At 53.2% G+C, this 14,901-nt stretch overlaps 2 protein-coding genes across 10 annotated transcripts in view; one reads left to right on the plus strand and one right to left on the minus strand.

Annotated features, from left to right (window-relative positions):
* On the minus strand, positions 1-11,024 carry UBXN10 (UBX domain protein 10). Of its 4 annotated transcripts, XM_060410749.1 has the most exons (3): positions 7,900-7,949; positions 2,797-3,079; positions 1-2,696 (listed from the first exon to the last, which is right to left on the minus strand). In XM_060410749.1, exons 2-3 carry the CDS (start codon positions 3,024-3,026, stop codon positions 2,219-2,221), a joined length of 708 nt encoding a protein of 235 aa, XP_060266732.1. In that variant the 5' UTR covers positions 3,027-3,079; positions 7,900-7,949; the 3' UTR covers positions 1-2,218. The 4 variants fall into 4 exon arrangements, with proteins under 4 accessions (XP_060266732.1, XP_027821380.1, XP_027821379.1 ...); XM_027965579.2 differs by lacking the exon at positions 7,900-7,949 and adding an exon at positions 10,668-11,024 and having other exon boundaries at positions 1-3,079; XM_027965578.2 differs by having other exon boundaries at positions 1-3,079.
* The window catches only part of PLA2G2C (phospholipase A2 group IIC), a 26,706-nt gene continuing 19,122 nt past the window's right edge, over positions 7,318-14,901 (plus strand). For 2 of the 6 annotated variants that reach the window (XM_060410746.1, XM_027965580.2), the window contains exon 1: positions 7,515-7,670. In XM_060410746.1, coding sequence (XP_060266729.1) covers positions 7,604-7,670 — 67 coding nt within the window. In that variant the 5' untranslated portion in view covers positions 7,515-7,603. Of the gene's footprint in view, positions 7,671-8,019; positions 13,618-14,901 lie in introns of those variants that run through there. The other 4 variants (XM_012153366.5, XM_060410745.1, XM_060410748.1 and 1 more) reach the window with 4 other exon arrangements.

Raw genomic sequence — 14,901 nt, forward strand, 5'->3', positions numbered from 1 at the left:
TTCATGTGAACTGACTTTTATTGTTAGTACTGTCATGTCCTGTCCCCTCTCACACACACAAAAAGCTCATTAAGGAGTTTCAAATCTAGCTTTATTAACAGATCCCCAAATATACTAAAATATTTCTATGCTTTGTGTGTTCCACTTTTTTTCCCACCACCCCAAAATTCTAAGCTAGTAGCAGCAGCAAATCCCTAAGTGCACAACATTTTAACTCCTTTAAGCATGCTCCATTTCACTGCAGTTTGCTAAAGATTTCCTGCCTGGAGAAATTACCAAGTCCCAGGTGGGTGGGATTTTATTCTTACCACAGAGTAGGTGTGATTTCGTGGGAGGCTCTTCCTCCTGATCTTCCTCGGAGATCAGAGGCAGAGTTCTGTGCTCCAGTCCCAGGTGGGAGGCGAAACTCCTGGACTGTGAGTACCAGGCACGAGTTACCTGGCCCCTGGCCCCCCTGCAGGGTCAGCGGCCGGAGGATGGGGCCAGTGGCGGGGGCCTGACCAAGGCACTGCCCGCCCTGGCTGACCTTTGCAATCAGAGGAGCGGCTAACCAAAATGGCATTAAGAAATGTTGCAAAACATTCCAAAATAGCCTATTCTAGAATGATCTGGGTGGTGTGGGATGCAGTTTGGGACAAGGTAAGCCTTCTTCAGAGAAATGATGCTGGTGTTAATCTCCGGGGCTGTGTTATTGATTTGCTGGAAGTAACATTTCCAACTGCAGGCCTTATCTACACGCAAGATGCACCTGTTTTTGGTTTTGGTTTGGCTTTTTTGGCAGCGTGTGGGATCTTAGTCCCCTGACCAGGGATTGAACCCGCGCTCCCTGCCTTGGAAGCCTGCAGTCTTATCTGCTGGACCACCAGAGAAGTGCTGAGATGTACTTGCTGCGATACTTCTAGAAGCCCTGCCTCCTCTGTATACCTAGCAAGCGGGGTGCTTATCAGTACTCAGGGCTTCCTGACAGCACGGCTCTGCGAGGACAAATGTTCCCCACTCTGAAGGGCGATTTGGCCATAAAGGGGGTCCAGATGCGACATGGGAGCCTTGCTGAGCTCACCATATGAGGAAACTTTGGCAGATTTCCACGTCAGCACTTCAGAGCTGGAGAAACAAGGCTCGGGGGTCTGCCACGCAGCTGCAGGCATCATGCTGACTGGCCGGGCATTTACTTGGGCACATGGTCTCAGCACAGGTGCAGCAAAGCAACACCAAACCCAGGCGCCCTCTCCCTCCAGGGGATTCTAATTCAGAGAACGTGGGCACCTGTGTTACCTCCAGGGCGCCTCTGCGCTTGAAGTTGGGAGACCCTGAAACTGGGGGATAAAACAGCGTATCCACACCTAGATCAGCCAAGGGGGCCTTTCCTACAAACTTGTGCAGACTTGTGGGCCTTTGTGTCATTTAAAAGCAAACGATACCACCACTGGCAAATGCCAAGGATGTCAGATGCTGCTGGCTTTTCTCAGTTTGGGGAAAATCTTGTGCACAGAGAGCAGCTACCAAAAATTGTAAACCTGGTCAGACTCTGTTAAAAATATAAAGTGGCCCCTGGCTACTCACTGCTTATGGAAGGGATTTATTTTCCAGCTCTTGGACTCTCTCGGAAATGTTGATGTGCTCGGGGATCTGTATTAGCAAAAGACCTATTCTTTCCCCTGAAACCACCTCACACGAACGGTAATCCCCGAGAACTCGGGCCACCCGAGACTGGCAGAGGGGCTCCTCCCCAAACAAAGTCAGCTGCCTGCTTCTTAAAGATGCCTGCGAGGAACACAAATGCCAGTGCAGTACTTCCTCAACCCTGGTTATTTAACAGACCAGAATCCTCTCTGGGAAGTGTTTAATCCTGCATCAAATACAGAAAGGCGAACCACTGGCTTCCAGCGAGTGCAAGTTCATCACAAAGGCAACCAGGTGCTCCAGGAAGGACCTGAGCAGCAAAGGAGGGCTGGGCTCTTCAGGGAGCAGCCTCAGTCACTCGCCAGTTCACTCCAGCGCTGGAGAGAACTGAACAACAGGAAGAGAATCTTCTTAACGCATTTGGTGCGTGTGTAGATTTCACGGCTCTGAAGAAGATGCTTGGAGGGCGGGCATCCCAAGAGCCACAGGTGCAGCAGGTCTATATGGCACTTGGAAGCAAGCTGCCGGGGAGGCCGTGGCACCCATGCATGCACCTCGCTGAGACACCCAGGACCCCAGTCCAATGGCTGCAGACTCAGGACCAACCTTCCCCCTCTTCCTGGGAGATGCCCAGCACCGACTTGTTGGGGATTCCACAGTCCTGCAGAGACTTGCTGAGGTCAGAGAAACGTCTCCTGGGCACCTCCATCGTCTCAACGGCGCAGTGTTGGTAGGTGGCCTTGTTCTTGTGTTCGGCCACGGCCACGACGGTCTGCAAGTCATCAGTTGGCCGGAAGTGGCGGACGAACCTTCGGCCTGAGGGTGAGCGGATGGCGAGCAGCAGCCTTGGCTCTTCATCTGATGGCTCTTTCAGGTCTCCGGCCCTGGAGGAGGTCTGTCTCTTGGTCCGCATGAGGACTCTCCTCTCTGGGGAACAGGTGTGAGCCTGGGGATCTTTTTCACCCATCTTCATGGTGCAGGCCTCCTCCTGGGAAAGAGCCTGGGCGCTGCTGAGCTGCAGGGAGCCGGCCTTCTTAGCGACAGTCTCCAGGGCGCCCTCCTCCAGGGTCCTCCTGTTGATGGAAGGGAGGACTGGGTATTTATTGAGGGAAGAGGACGCCCCAAAGGGCGCCTGCTGCAGCAGCTCTGGGATCTCACTGGGGGCTCCCTGACCTGGAGATCCGGGGGAGCAGGCTCCGGGTTTCTGGCTGCTCGGCGACTCGCAGGGAATGGCTGGAGGTAGAGAAGCTGGGGCGCGGCCGGAACCACCCTCTGTGCCCAGGTGCTTGTGCAGTCTTGGCCGAGTGCGTCCCTTGGCAGACTTGGGCCTCGTGACATGCATGTTGAGTGAGTCTGGCTGCCAAAGGAAGCTGTCGGTCGCCGTGCTGCCAACAGGGCTGCATTCAGGGGGGGCTATAGTCACAGGGGCTTCGGTGGCCATAGCTTCTCAACAGCCCTAAGGAAGCAGGAGAAAAGAGGAGGCCATGCGTTAAATGTTCTGGGACTTCTGGACCTGAGCCGTCCCACTCCGCACGGGCCAGCCTAAGGACCAGCCACAGTGGGGGCGGGGGAGGGGTGGTGCAGAGCAGCTTCTCTCTAGAAGCTGCAAGTCATTCATGCATTCACTCCAGGCATTGGAGCTATCAGTGAACCCAAGACCCTGCAGCTCAAAATATTACAGTGAGAAGAGGCTGGTGTTAAACCCACAGCAAACAGGAAAGAGTAGCAACTGGTATGGCAAAAGTAAAGGTGCCGCACCAGAGAGTGACCGGGCGGCCCGGGGGCTCAGCGGTGAGGAGCCCGCCTGGGAGGCCTGCGGAGGAGGCCCGCAGGAGACTGCCTACGAAGCAGGTGTGCCCGGATGCTCAGCCATGTCTGACTTTCCAATCCCAGGGACTGCAGCCAGCCAGGCTCCTCTGCCCATGGGATTCTCCAGGCAAGAATGCTGGAGTGGGCTGCCATGCCCTTCTCCAGGGGAGCTTCCCCATCCAGGGACAGAACCCAGGTCTCCCACATTGCAGGTGGATTCTTGACTGTCTGAGCCACCAGGGGCTCCCTTTGTTCCAAAGAGGGCAAGGAATCCTGTTCGGTTGCCCAGCCAGGAAACCATGCCCAGCTTCACTTAAGACTTGAAAGTTAGACCCACAAGCGGCGTGCACTCCTTACAGAGGAGGGGCCCAGTCCTCACTGAGGAAGAGCCCCTCTCTGCCACCCCGGTTTTCCCTCCCTTTATCCTTTCCTCCCTCTTTTCCCACCTCCTCAGAGCTTCTTTTCATTCAACCTTGTGTGGCTCGGTGCACCTCACTTCATGCAATGACCCTCTGCTGCTCTCAGTCACCAGGCTAGGGGAGGAGAGGAGACCCCACTGCTGGTCCACTCACTGGCCAGAACTCAGGGAGGACTCGGCTTCCAGACCGGGGCCGGCAGTCCCTTTCCATAAATGGCCGGAGAGTAAATATTTCCAGCTCTGTGGGCCACAGTCTGTCGCGGCTACTCATTTCTGCCCATGTAGTGTGAAAGCCGCCATCGACAGTGTGGAAATGAACGGGAGTGGCTTTGCTCCAAGAAAACTGCCTTTCTGGACACTGGCATTTGAATTTCGTACCCTTTTTCATGTGGCACGGAAGAGTCTTCTATTTTTCTCAACCATTAAACACAGTTGTTAGCTCATGCTCAGTCGTGTCCAACTCTGTGCAAGCCCCACGGACTGCAGGCCCGTTGTGCTCCTCTGTCCGTGGGGATTCTCCAGGCGAGGATACTGGAGTGGGCTGCCTTGCCCTCCTCCAGGGGATCTTCTCGACCCAGAACAAACTCAGGTCTCCCGCCTTGCAGGCAGATTTGTTACCGTCTGAGCCACCAGGGAAGCCCTGTTAGTTCGTGAGCCACACAGAGTGTGGGGACTCTCCCTGGTGGTCCAGTGATTACAAATCCACCTTGCAAGGCAGGGGACGTGGGTTTCATCCCTGCTTGGGGATCCGTGGAGCAACTAAGCCTGCGTGCTGTAACCAGTCTGTGCACTGCATCAAAGGTCCCACGTGATGCAACTGAGACCAGACACAGCCAGATAAGTAAACAAGTATTAAAAAAAACCCAGAAAGGCAGAGTGCTGCCCCAAGGCCATCAAGCAGCCTGAGAAACAGAACCCAGGTCCGTAACACCCAATTCTCAAGGGCCGAGCTTGGCCTCTCCCCCACCACTGATCACGTTCTGTTTCTTCAGTAGCTGCTGACATTTCTGGTGCATTGCTTTCTTCATCTATAGAAGTAGCTGCATGACCTTGAAAACATTATGTAACTAGCTCTAAACCTCAGTCTCTTTGTCTGCAACAGGAGGACAGTAATATGAAGCAGAGTAGGTAAGGCCATAAAAACCAGACTTGTAAAAGCTTAGGCTTTTCTGCTTTTGGTTTCCTCTTTGTTTAGTGCTTTCAATTATTTAAGGTCCAAAAGTCTTACCGGCTGCCTCAGAGTTCTTTTCCAGGGGGTCCTGTGGTGGGTCCACTCCCAGTTACCTCTAGCTGGGTGACTCACGGGCCCCATGTCTACCCACTTCACTGCTCAGAAATGCCAGAAGGTGGACTCCAACGAGCTACTGCTTATGGAACTATCTCCAAAAAAGTGTTCTAATGTGTCCCTTCTTCTCCCACATTTTAATTATTTATTTGTGGGCACGCCACAAGGTGTGTGGGATCCTAGTTCTCTGACCACAGACCGAACCTGGGCCCTCAGCAGTGAAAGCACAGTGTCCTAACCGCTGGGCCACCAAGACGTCCTCCCAGTCCCACACTTTAATCATATACTTACCTCTCATTGACTTACTCCAAGCTACCTTCATCACACAACCCTGAGTGACTCAACTCAAAGCCTCCTAGTTCTGTACCCCAGTATTCCCATTCTGTGCATATTACTATCCCTGCCTAATCTGAGGGTGTATGGCCTTCCTCGATACTAAAACCACAGCTAAAACAAACACGCAACATTCCTATGTATCCCTTAAGTCCTACTCAGCTCAAAGTCTGCTCTGTCTTAACTGCAAGGCCCTGTGTGTACTCCACTCTGCTCACAGCCTGAGCCTTTCCACACTCCCAAGTTCCCACTTCGTCTTTCACACTCAATCTGGCTGCTGGGGAGTTTGGGAGCCTTCTCAGCATTAAAAAAAAAAAAAAGCCTGCCCAACTCCTTGTTAATTTAATCTATTTTCTGATCAACTGTGAAGAATGTGGGGTTTTTTCCCCTTTAATTTTAAAGCCTTTCACTTGTAATTAAGCAGCTCTGCACCTGAAGTCAGGGCGGCATGGGAAGGTCAGAATTGCCCAACTGTTCTGCCAAAGAGAAGCTCAACTGGGAAGCCGACTCCCCCTCTCTGCCCACCCTCCCCTCCTCGAGGAAGGGCTATTAATTCGCCACAGCTTCTACAGAATTATCACAGACTTGGCTTCTAACTCCCACACATGCCTGGGGAAGGTTTAACTGTCAGTAAGTTTGGTAACTTAGAAACCTCTTCCTTAACAACTTTGATGAGGAAAGTCACGTGTTCTCGCAGGCTCTCTGCTGGATTATTTTTAACAGTAAAACTTGACTGCGTGCATGCACTTTCTATACCTTTTGGTGCTATATAATTATCCATGCTCAGGGGGTGTCATAGTCAAGACACCCTGGTCATAAGATAACATGACTTTGAGCTATCTCAGAGGGGAAAAAATCCTCAATTATGACTAATTCCTCTAAGCCCACTCATGGTTATTTAGAGATTAACACCTCCTTCAGGTAAAAGCGTTCCACCGAACCTGCTTTCATAACCCTCTGCCTCCTCGCGAGTGCAGGGACCATCTGCTACATGGAGGGAACACCAACTCTCCCCAGCTTCTCCCGCAGGGAGAGGGGAGGTGGGGGAAACAGGTGTCTGGGGACCTGGGCCAGCGGTGCTTTTCGATTCTCACCTTGGGTCTCACGCTCTACCTGGGAGGCTTCTGCCACAGCCATCGTCAACCCTGCTAGGCTCAGCTCACCACCTCTAGGCCTGGCACACTCTCAACCACAAAGTGATTTTTGACAGGATCTAGGCGTAGGCTTCTGTCAAGCTGCCAGCTGAATAGGCAAGTGGCCTGTTTACTTAAAACATAATAGCTGTACCCAGAGGCCTGCTAGGAGTCAGAAAACAAACACTGATAACTGTTCCCAAGGAACCACCAAAGGACAGGTGCCCATTTCTTAGGATTAATACCAAATCAGCTGGAAAGAAGGAGAATTTTGACTGGAGAAGCTAAAGTCATATTCCTGCTTCCCAAAGGCCCCGACCTCCCCACAGCAGGTCAAACCACCCTATATCACTCACAACCCAAATCTAAGCCTACGATAAATGCAAGAAAATAATAAGCACCCACATACCATCTGCTGGTATATACCAAGGATACATACATTTGTTTTGAATTGGTCTTCTAAAAACGTTTATCAGTTAATACTCTCCCTTGCCAACCCCCACCCCTCCTTGTGAGGCTTTCAGGATGAAAACACTCAGAAGCAGCAGGAGAGGACAGCTGGCCTGAAAATGAGAACACCTTGGTACCATTCCCAGTTCTGCCCGGGACTAATGATTAGAATACACTGTCCTGCGCAGAGAGCCAAGTTCAAAAGGGGGGCGTGGAGAAACTGGACCACAAGGCCACCAAGTGATCAAAGATTTGGAAAAGGAATTGGGGATGATTCCAACAGCAGTGAGGAGCGGTGATCAGGGGTTGGTGGAGGGGAAGAGCTCAATTCTTTTCCAAGTACAGGCAGCTCCAGAAGGAAGCAAGCTTGGGCAGCAGGAGCAATGTGGGAGGAGGGGCAAGAAAGAGCCTCTAGAAAGTGCCAATTGACTTGGGTGAAAGAGCACTGGTCTGGGGGAGGCTCAGAGCTGGTTCCGGCCTCTGCCAGAGTCACAGGACGTCCGCCTGTCCCTCTCAGTCTGCGTCCGGTCTGTACTGCCCAGCCAGGAGGACATGGCCCAACGGTTTCCAAGGCCCCTCGGCTTCAGCAGAGCCCGGGAACCGTCCCATTCCGGCAACGGTGAGCTCTGGCCAGCTGGGCTGGCTTTGCCCCTGGGGAGTAGCCCCTTCCCTCCTGGAACCCCAGCCTGTCTCCCGGGGTTCGCCCTTGGGCTCTGCTCTGGGGAGGCCTTCCCCGGGATGGGGGAACAGACGAGCCCTGCGGGGCTCGAGTCTGGCCCCTCCAGGCCCCCGGGGAGGCAGAGGACAGACCCTGGGGCCCGCCCAGCGGCCCAGCCGGCCGCGCTCACCTCCCCGCGCGGCTCCATCTGCTGTCGGTGGCAGGGCCCAGCCCGCGGGTAAACAGCCCGGGTCTCCGGGGCAACCACGCGGGTGGGCGGCCACGTGCTTCCGGTCTGACCGGAACAGCCAGAGAGGGCGGGGAGGGGTTGGGCGCGGTGGCGGGGAGGGGGTTGTCCCTGGGAGACTTGGGGCTGGGACCCGTGCCTGGCCTCCCCTGCCTCCACTCATCTCCTGCGGGGAGAGGGCACCAGGCGAGGGGAGCCCTGGCCTAGGGCTGGGAGCGGCCTCCTGCCTGCCTCAAACCCTTTTTGTGAGCAGTGGCTTAGGCCCGGACCCTCCTCAGTGTCCGGGGTTTTCAGATGAAGCTGCTGAACTGGCTGATTCTTGGGAACCCGCGAATCCCAGCCGCTGTTGTAAGGGCATCTGTTTGGGTCTGGTACCGCTTGTCCGCCTAATGTATGCGCCTATTCTCAGCGCAGCCTGCCAACAGCTGCCTCTTGACCTCCTTTCCCCATCAGCCTGCCACTCCCAGGCCACATCCAAAACCCTCCTGTAACTACATCTGCAGCCGGCTGACCCTCCTGACCGCTCCTTCTGCTTTGGTTAACTCCAGCCACTTCTACCATGCTTGTCTTCCAACACCTTCCAGAGGCCGGTTCATCGCCTTTTCTGCTTCCTCCCCTTCAACCTGCGTCTTCCCTACCCTGTCGAATCCAAGCTCCGTTGCCTCAGCTGTTCCCTCGCCAGAGCCCGTGCCCTGTGCTGCAGTCTTTCCATCGCTCCCACCGGATGAAATCCCAGCCAGTCCACCCACACCAAGGTCCTGAAGAAATCCTGATGGGCGGTGATGTCACGGACACGTGCAGCCTCCAACCTCACCCGGACCCTCAGCCTTAACACAGAAATCCTTCCAGCTCAGTTCTGACTCCTTTCTTCTCACTGGCTGTTTCAAACCTTGTCCTCTCTCCTGGAATCTCTCACCTCTCCCTGTTCCTCCTCCTGCTCAGAAGATAACCTTTCTCCCTCTTCAGAGAGAAAATAGAAGCCGTCAGATGGAAGCTTCCTCAGCTCTCTGCCCTCAGAGCCGCAGACTCGCCTACTTCTGTCTCCTTGCTTTTCTCTCTCCCTCCGGTTCCAGTGAGAGGGGACCCATCCTCTGATTCTAAGACCAACGGCTGCTCCAGGGCTGCCCTGAAGCCTGCACCCTGTCCACGGGGCCCCACCCATCCGCAGCCTCCCCACACTCCAGACCTTCGCTCCTGCTGTCTCCTCTGCCTGGAACGTTCTTCTCCACTCTCCGCAACCCTTCATCCCCTTCCTTTGCCTCATGCCCACCTATCCTTCAAATCCCAACTTAATAGATGAACGTATTCTTCCAAGATGGAACTAAGGGAGCCTCAGAAGGAATCCTCCCTGGGCTCTTTAGTCTGCAGGCCCTGTTCTAGACTCTTGAAATTCCAAAGGAGTGACTAGCGACTGTATCATCTGAGGACTTGGTGGCTCAGACAGTGAAGAATCTGTTGGCAATGCAGGTGACCTGGGTTCGATCCCAGAGTTGGGAAGATCCCCTGGAGGAGGGCGTGGCAACCCACTGCAGTATTCTTGCCTGGGGAATTCCATGGACAGAGAAACCTGGTGGGTTACAAGCCACAGGGTCACAAGGAGTCGGATACAACTGAGCAACTACCACTTTCACACAGATTGTTAGAAGATCGTGTTAGGAGACATTCAAGAGCCGTATATCATCAGAAGGAGTTCAGATTCACTGTGTAGCCCGATGGCAATACATTTGCTACTGTGGCTAGCTCAGATACGTGGACCCAGGACTCTAATGGAGCATGGCCCTGACCCTCCAGCAAGGTGTTCACACTTGGCTGAGAAGACAAGTCGCACAGCCATAAGGAGTTACAAAGCAGATCCTTCTCGGCACAGTCTGAGCCATGGCTGGAAGAGCAGCCCGGGCCGGATGTGATTATGAGACAAGTGACTGGCAGGGATGGGAAGTTCTCCTGGGGCCTGAGGAAGGGGGTTGTTTCACCAGAGGTGTCTCTTCCCATCTCAGAAAAGAAGCACCTGTTCTGCGGGAGCAGCTGGAGAGGGGCCTAGGCTGGGCAGGCTTCCTGCGCGGGTCACCCCCTCACCTGCCCTGCATACCCAAGGAGGCACCTAAGGACCCACGAGGGTGCAGAAGGTGGAGGTTTTTGGAGCTGATGGTTCTGCAGCTCTGTGCTGCTGGCTTGTTTCTTGTAAATGATTCTGTCAGAAAATATCTAAGCCAGGCTCTTCAGCCCTTCAACGCCCACCCCAAAAAAGATGAAAGTGGATTCTTCATCAGCTATTTTAATATCACCTAAGGATTATGCAATCCTTTGGAAAATCAAATTGGCTTCTCACCCCGTTTGTGTGTGTGAGTGAGCGTGTTTGTGGGTGTGGATGTATCCCCATGTGGGCACACAGGGAAATGGTGCTTATGCCTGGGGTCTGTTTCATCTTTAGCGGCCTGTGCCTTTTGCTCCAAGGGGCTGTGGAATGCACAGCTCTGGGGGGCAGGGGAGGCTGCAGGGAAGGGAAGCAGAGGAGGCCGGCCAGCCAGTTGCTGTGTCTGCCTGCTTTTTAAAGAGAAGGCTGACTCTGTGCCTTTGTCTCGCCTCCTTCTTTGAAGAGGATGCCTTTAAAGGATGAACCCTGTAATTCCGGGTCTCTGGCACACATACAAGGCGGATTCTCAGTAAACAGGGCCATGGATCACTGCCCTGTGGGGTGCCTGTGGACTTACCTCCTTTCCCGCCCGGGGTCTCTCTGCTTCCCAGCCCTCTTCCTGGGCTCCAGCCAGCTTGTTCCCCAAATGCACCCTCAGCTTTTTCATCTTCAGGGTCTTCATGCCTGCCTGCCCGGACCTTGGTCCCTTCCTTGAAGTTAATCCAAATTCACTGACCCTTTGAGACTCTTCTTAAAAATCACCACTTTCTTGAAGCCTTTCCTGACCATACCCGCCCCCCACACCGTCCTGTGCTTTCTCTAATCCCTTTCAGTCCAGGGGAACCTGCCAGAGATGGCACCGTGGACTTTACTAGGTCAGCTCTTCTGATCTTCATCACTCTCCTCCTTACCAATGTAGTTGCAAAAAACAACTGAGCCTCAGCGCCGCCCCCCGCCCCCCCCGCCAAGTTAATGATTGGCAGAGGAGTGTTAGAACCCCAGTCTGGCTGATTCCAAAGCCCACTGTGTGCCCTGCGCCTCTTCTCACCCCTGGCGTCCCACCTGGCACTCGCCCTGTGCCTGCCTCTTGTGCTGGAAGAGAGGTGGCAGGTGTGACCTCTGGGGTCAAGGCTTGAGTCTGAATTCCAGCTCCACCACTTGCTAGCTGGCCATCTTGGGTAAATGCTTTAACTGCTGTGGACCTCAGTTTCACATCTTAGAGTGAGATGATAAGAATTGGATTGTTGTGAGGCTGAGATGAGATAATGCGTGTACAGGTCTTAGCACAGTGTGTGGCCGGTAGTAAATGCTCAGTGAGGGTTAAGTCCATTGCGCTGTTGTTCTGGGTTCACAGGGCACCTCCCCTTCAGGCGATTATGAGCTCCCTGTGGGCAGGAAGTTGCCTGCGTCTGTGTCCGCTGCTTTGTGGTGGGTGCGTAGCAAATGAGAATTAGAGTAAGGGCAGAGGTGATGTTGATTGCACAGCTGACTTTTCTACGAGAGATCCTGCATGCTGCCCATTGGTATCCCCCCTGAGGGTATGTGGCTTGAAGTGGAAATAACCTCTCCCAGGGCTGGGCTGAAGGCAGGAGCTTCAGTTTCTTAGCAGCTTGTCCCCAGAGACCAATTGGCCTTTTCGTTTGTTTGCTTTTCAATTAGAGACTTGTGGATTTTGGCGTCTGTGCCCCCGTGGCCCAGTCTGTCTGTCCTCAGTCTCATTCGACAAGTCTATTGAGATCACAGCCTTGAAGCAGAAGGTCAGCTGGGCGGGTCTTTTGGTAAAGAGACCAAGAGACTGGCACAGTTGTGCCTCCTGATGAGTCAGCTTCCTGAGGGCACTGCAAGAGAAATTTCTAGAGAATAAAATTTGCCCCTTGAAGTACTGTAGCTGGTGTTTTTTAAAAATATTATTTCTGCCATATGGTTGGAAAATATCCAAAAATGTATCGCCTACTTCCCAGTGTTCTCCAGCAAAGCATACCAGGCATGGTAACTCACCTTGGCTACTGTTGACCAAGTGCTTTCACCATCGGGAGCTTGCTGAGTCTTGCCGGCAGTCCGTGGGGGGCCAGCTTATTGTCTCTGCCCCACAGATGAAGACTCTGAGGCTCGGGGGAGCTTCAGCGGCTCTGCCAAGAAGTGGCCGACTCTGCACAATGCAACGTTTTCCCGGGGCTTGGAAGGCATTAACTACACCCCAGGTGAAACACTGTTGACGTGACTGCAGCCATCTGCCCCGCGCTCACAGCCCCAGGTTCACGGGCTCGGTCAGTTATCCTTTTAATCATTCCTCCGTCTCCCCTGCCTCCTGCTAAGAGCGGCCGCTCCTTTTGTCATGCCCGTCCTACTTCTGGGTCTGAGAAAAAGAGGCTGATTCTCCTGCCAGAATTTTGTCGACCGTAAGAGCCTTGTGCCATGTGCTTGGATGCTCAGGGCTGTCTTCAGTTTTGTTTTGTCAGCCGTGTTTTGGATAGTTAGAGGGCTTGGCTCAGTGACCCGCGGGTCAGCAAGACAACTGCTAAGGGGGTTCGGGGTGCTGAGTTTGGAGTCAGACACACCTGGGGACTTCCCTGATGATCAGATGCAGGGGCCGTGGGGTTGATCCCTGGCTGGGGAACTAAGAGCCCATAAGCCTCATGATGTGGCAAACAAAAGATAGCAGACTGAGACGCCCTTGGGTTAAGCCCTGGCTCTGCCAGTGTGCAGGGCAACACACCTAACCTCTGCCAGTCTCCGTCCCATCGCCCATGCACTGCGGTGGACCATCTGCGCCAGGCTTAGCCCCATTCTGGCCCTCCATGGTTGCAGCTTTGCTTTTATTTATGAGACGTGAAGCATGGCAGGACTCGGACCGTTCATTCATTCGATCCTCAAATATTGATTACTGCACATCTCTCCACGTCTACTTTTCTTTATCAGAAAAACAAAGATAATGACAGTACTTATGTAGCTGAGGACGAGATATGAGGACTTAATGTGTAAATATATGTGAAGCGCTCAGAATTGTGCCACGTGGAAAGTAAACGTGATACACGTTAGCCATCTTTTTTAGTACTAGCTGGTGCCAGGCACAGGGCTAGCTGGACTCCCGGTGAACAGCATAATGGTGACCCTTATGGACCTTGCAGGCTCCTTCCTCCTTCTGTTCCCCATGGGGAGAAAAAACCGAGCAATGTTTTATCACTGTCCACGGAAGATGAATTGATGGGTTGGAGAGAGTCGCTCTTAGGGACCCGCCTGCCCACAGCTCCCTCCGTCTCCCCCTTCATCAAGTCTCTATGCCTCTGATCCTGTGCTCTTGGCTTTGGTTCAAATCCCCCGTAAATGATTAGTCAAAGGGAGAGGACCATGTCCGTCTTGCCTAAGTTGTAGCTGTGGAGGTCAGTGTCTGTGGAAAAGCTCTGTAGCCTTCAAAGGGCCTCCTGGGCAAGAGGTCTAGGCAGTGGGCGCCCAGCGAGGTGGAAGGAGCACTGGATTTGGAGTTGGGACATAGGCTTGTCCTGCCCCCCACCGCACCCCGCAACTCGGTAAGCCGCGTGGGTCTCTTTCAGGCCATGCCTCCCCTCTGAGTTGGCTTCTCAACTGTCAAGTGAAGAAGTCATAGGTCCTGGAAGGGTTGCAGTGAGGAGTAAACAGATGCAGAAAACAAACGAGGTCATTCAAGGCCCCCCTAAATGCCTCCTTCCTTTTGGAGTTGAGTCCAGGGCTCCCTTCTCTGAGCTCGAAGGCATTTATTTACTCAGCCACTAGAGGGCACACACATCACTCTCGTAGACTGGCCTCCCTGGACCCAGGCTCAGGCGGAGGGGTGCAGCCCCGGGGGGCTCCCGGGAGAGAACACCTGTGCAAAAGTGGACGCCGCAGAGTTGGGGAGTGGGAGAAGCTGACACCTGGAGGCAGCTGCTGAGGCCACAAGTGGTCCCCCAGGGCGCTCAGGGCCTGGGCTGGCCTTTCAGAGATGTCCGGGAGGAGAAAAGGGGGCCGCCCTTTATTTATTTTTTTATTGAAGTATAGTTGACATACAGTATCATGTTAATTTCAGGAGCCCACCGTCGTGGCTGATGAAACACGCTGTGCAATGGTGACCGTGATAACCATCTGTCACCACACGAAATTATCACAGCGTTATTAACTATAGTCCTTATGCTGTGTGTTACATCCCCCTGCCATGTGATACCCGGAAGTCCATGCCTCTCAATGCCCTCACCTCCTTCGCCCAACCCCACCTCCCTTCCCTGTGGAAACCACCTGTCTGTTCTCTGTATCTGTGACTGGTCTAGTTGTTCATTTGTTTTGTGTTTCAGATACCACATATAGCTGGAATCATATGGCACTTGTCTTTCTCTGTATGACATTTCACTTGGCCTAATATCCTCTAGGCCCATCCATGTTGTTGCAAATGGCAAACAATTTAGTTTTTTATGGCTGGGTAGTATTTCATTCCGGAGAAGGAAATGGCAACCCACTCCAGTAGTCTCGCTTGGAAAACCCTGTGGATAGAGGAGCCTGGAGGGCCTCAGTCCATAGGGTTGCAAAGAGTTGGACATGACGTAGCAACTGAACGACATTTCATTATATATACATGTTAAGGAATGCTTAGGTTGCTTCATATCTTGGCTATTGTAAATAATGCTGCAGTGGATATAAAGGGCATATGTCTTTTCAGGTTAGTGTTTCTGTTTTCTTTGGATAACTACCCAGAAGTGGAGTAGTTGGATCATATGGTAGTGAGGCAAGGAGATCCAACCAGTCCATCCTAAAGGAAATCAGTCCTGAATATTCATTGGAAGGACTGATGCTGAAGCTGTAAC

Source organism: Ovis aries, chromosome 2 (assembly GCF_016772045.2).
Source record: "Ovis aries strain OAR_USU_Benz2616 breed Rambouillet chromosome 2, ARS-UI_Ramb_v3.0, whole genome shotgun sequence".
Lineage (NCBI taxonomy): Eukaryota > Metazoa > Chordata > Mammalia > Artiodactyla > Bovidae > Ovis > Ovis aries.

Excerpts from the sequence above, each read along its gene's own strand:
- UBXN10 (XM_027965579.2), bottom strand. The coding sequence starts at position 3,064 with ATGGCCACCGAAGCCCCTGTGACTATAGCCCCCCCTGAATGCAGCCCT.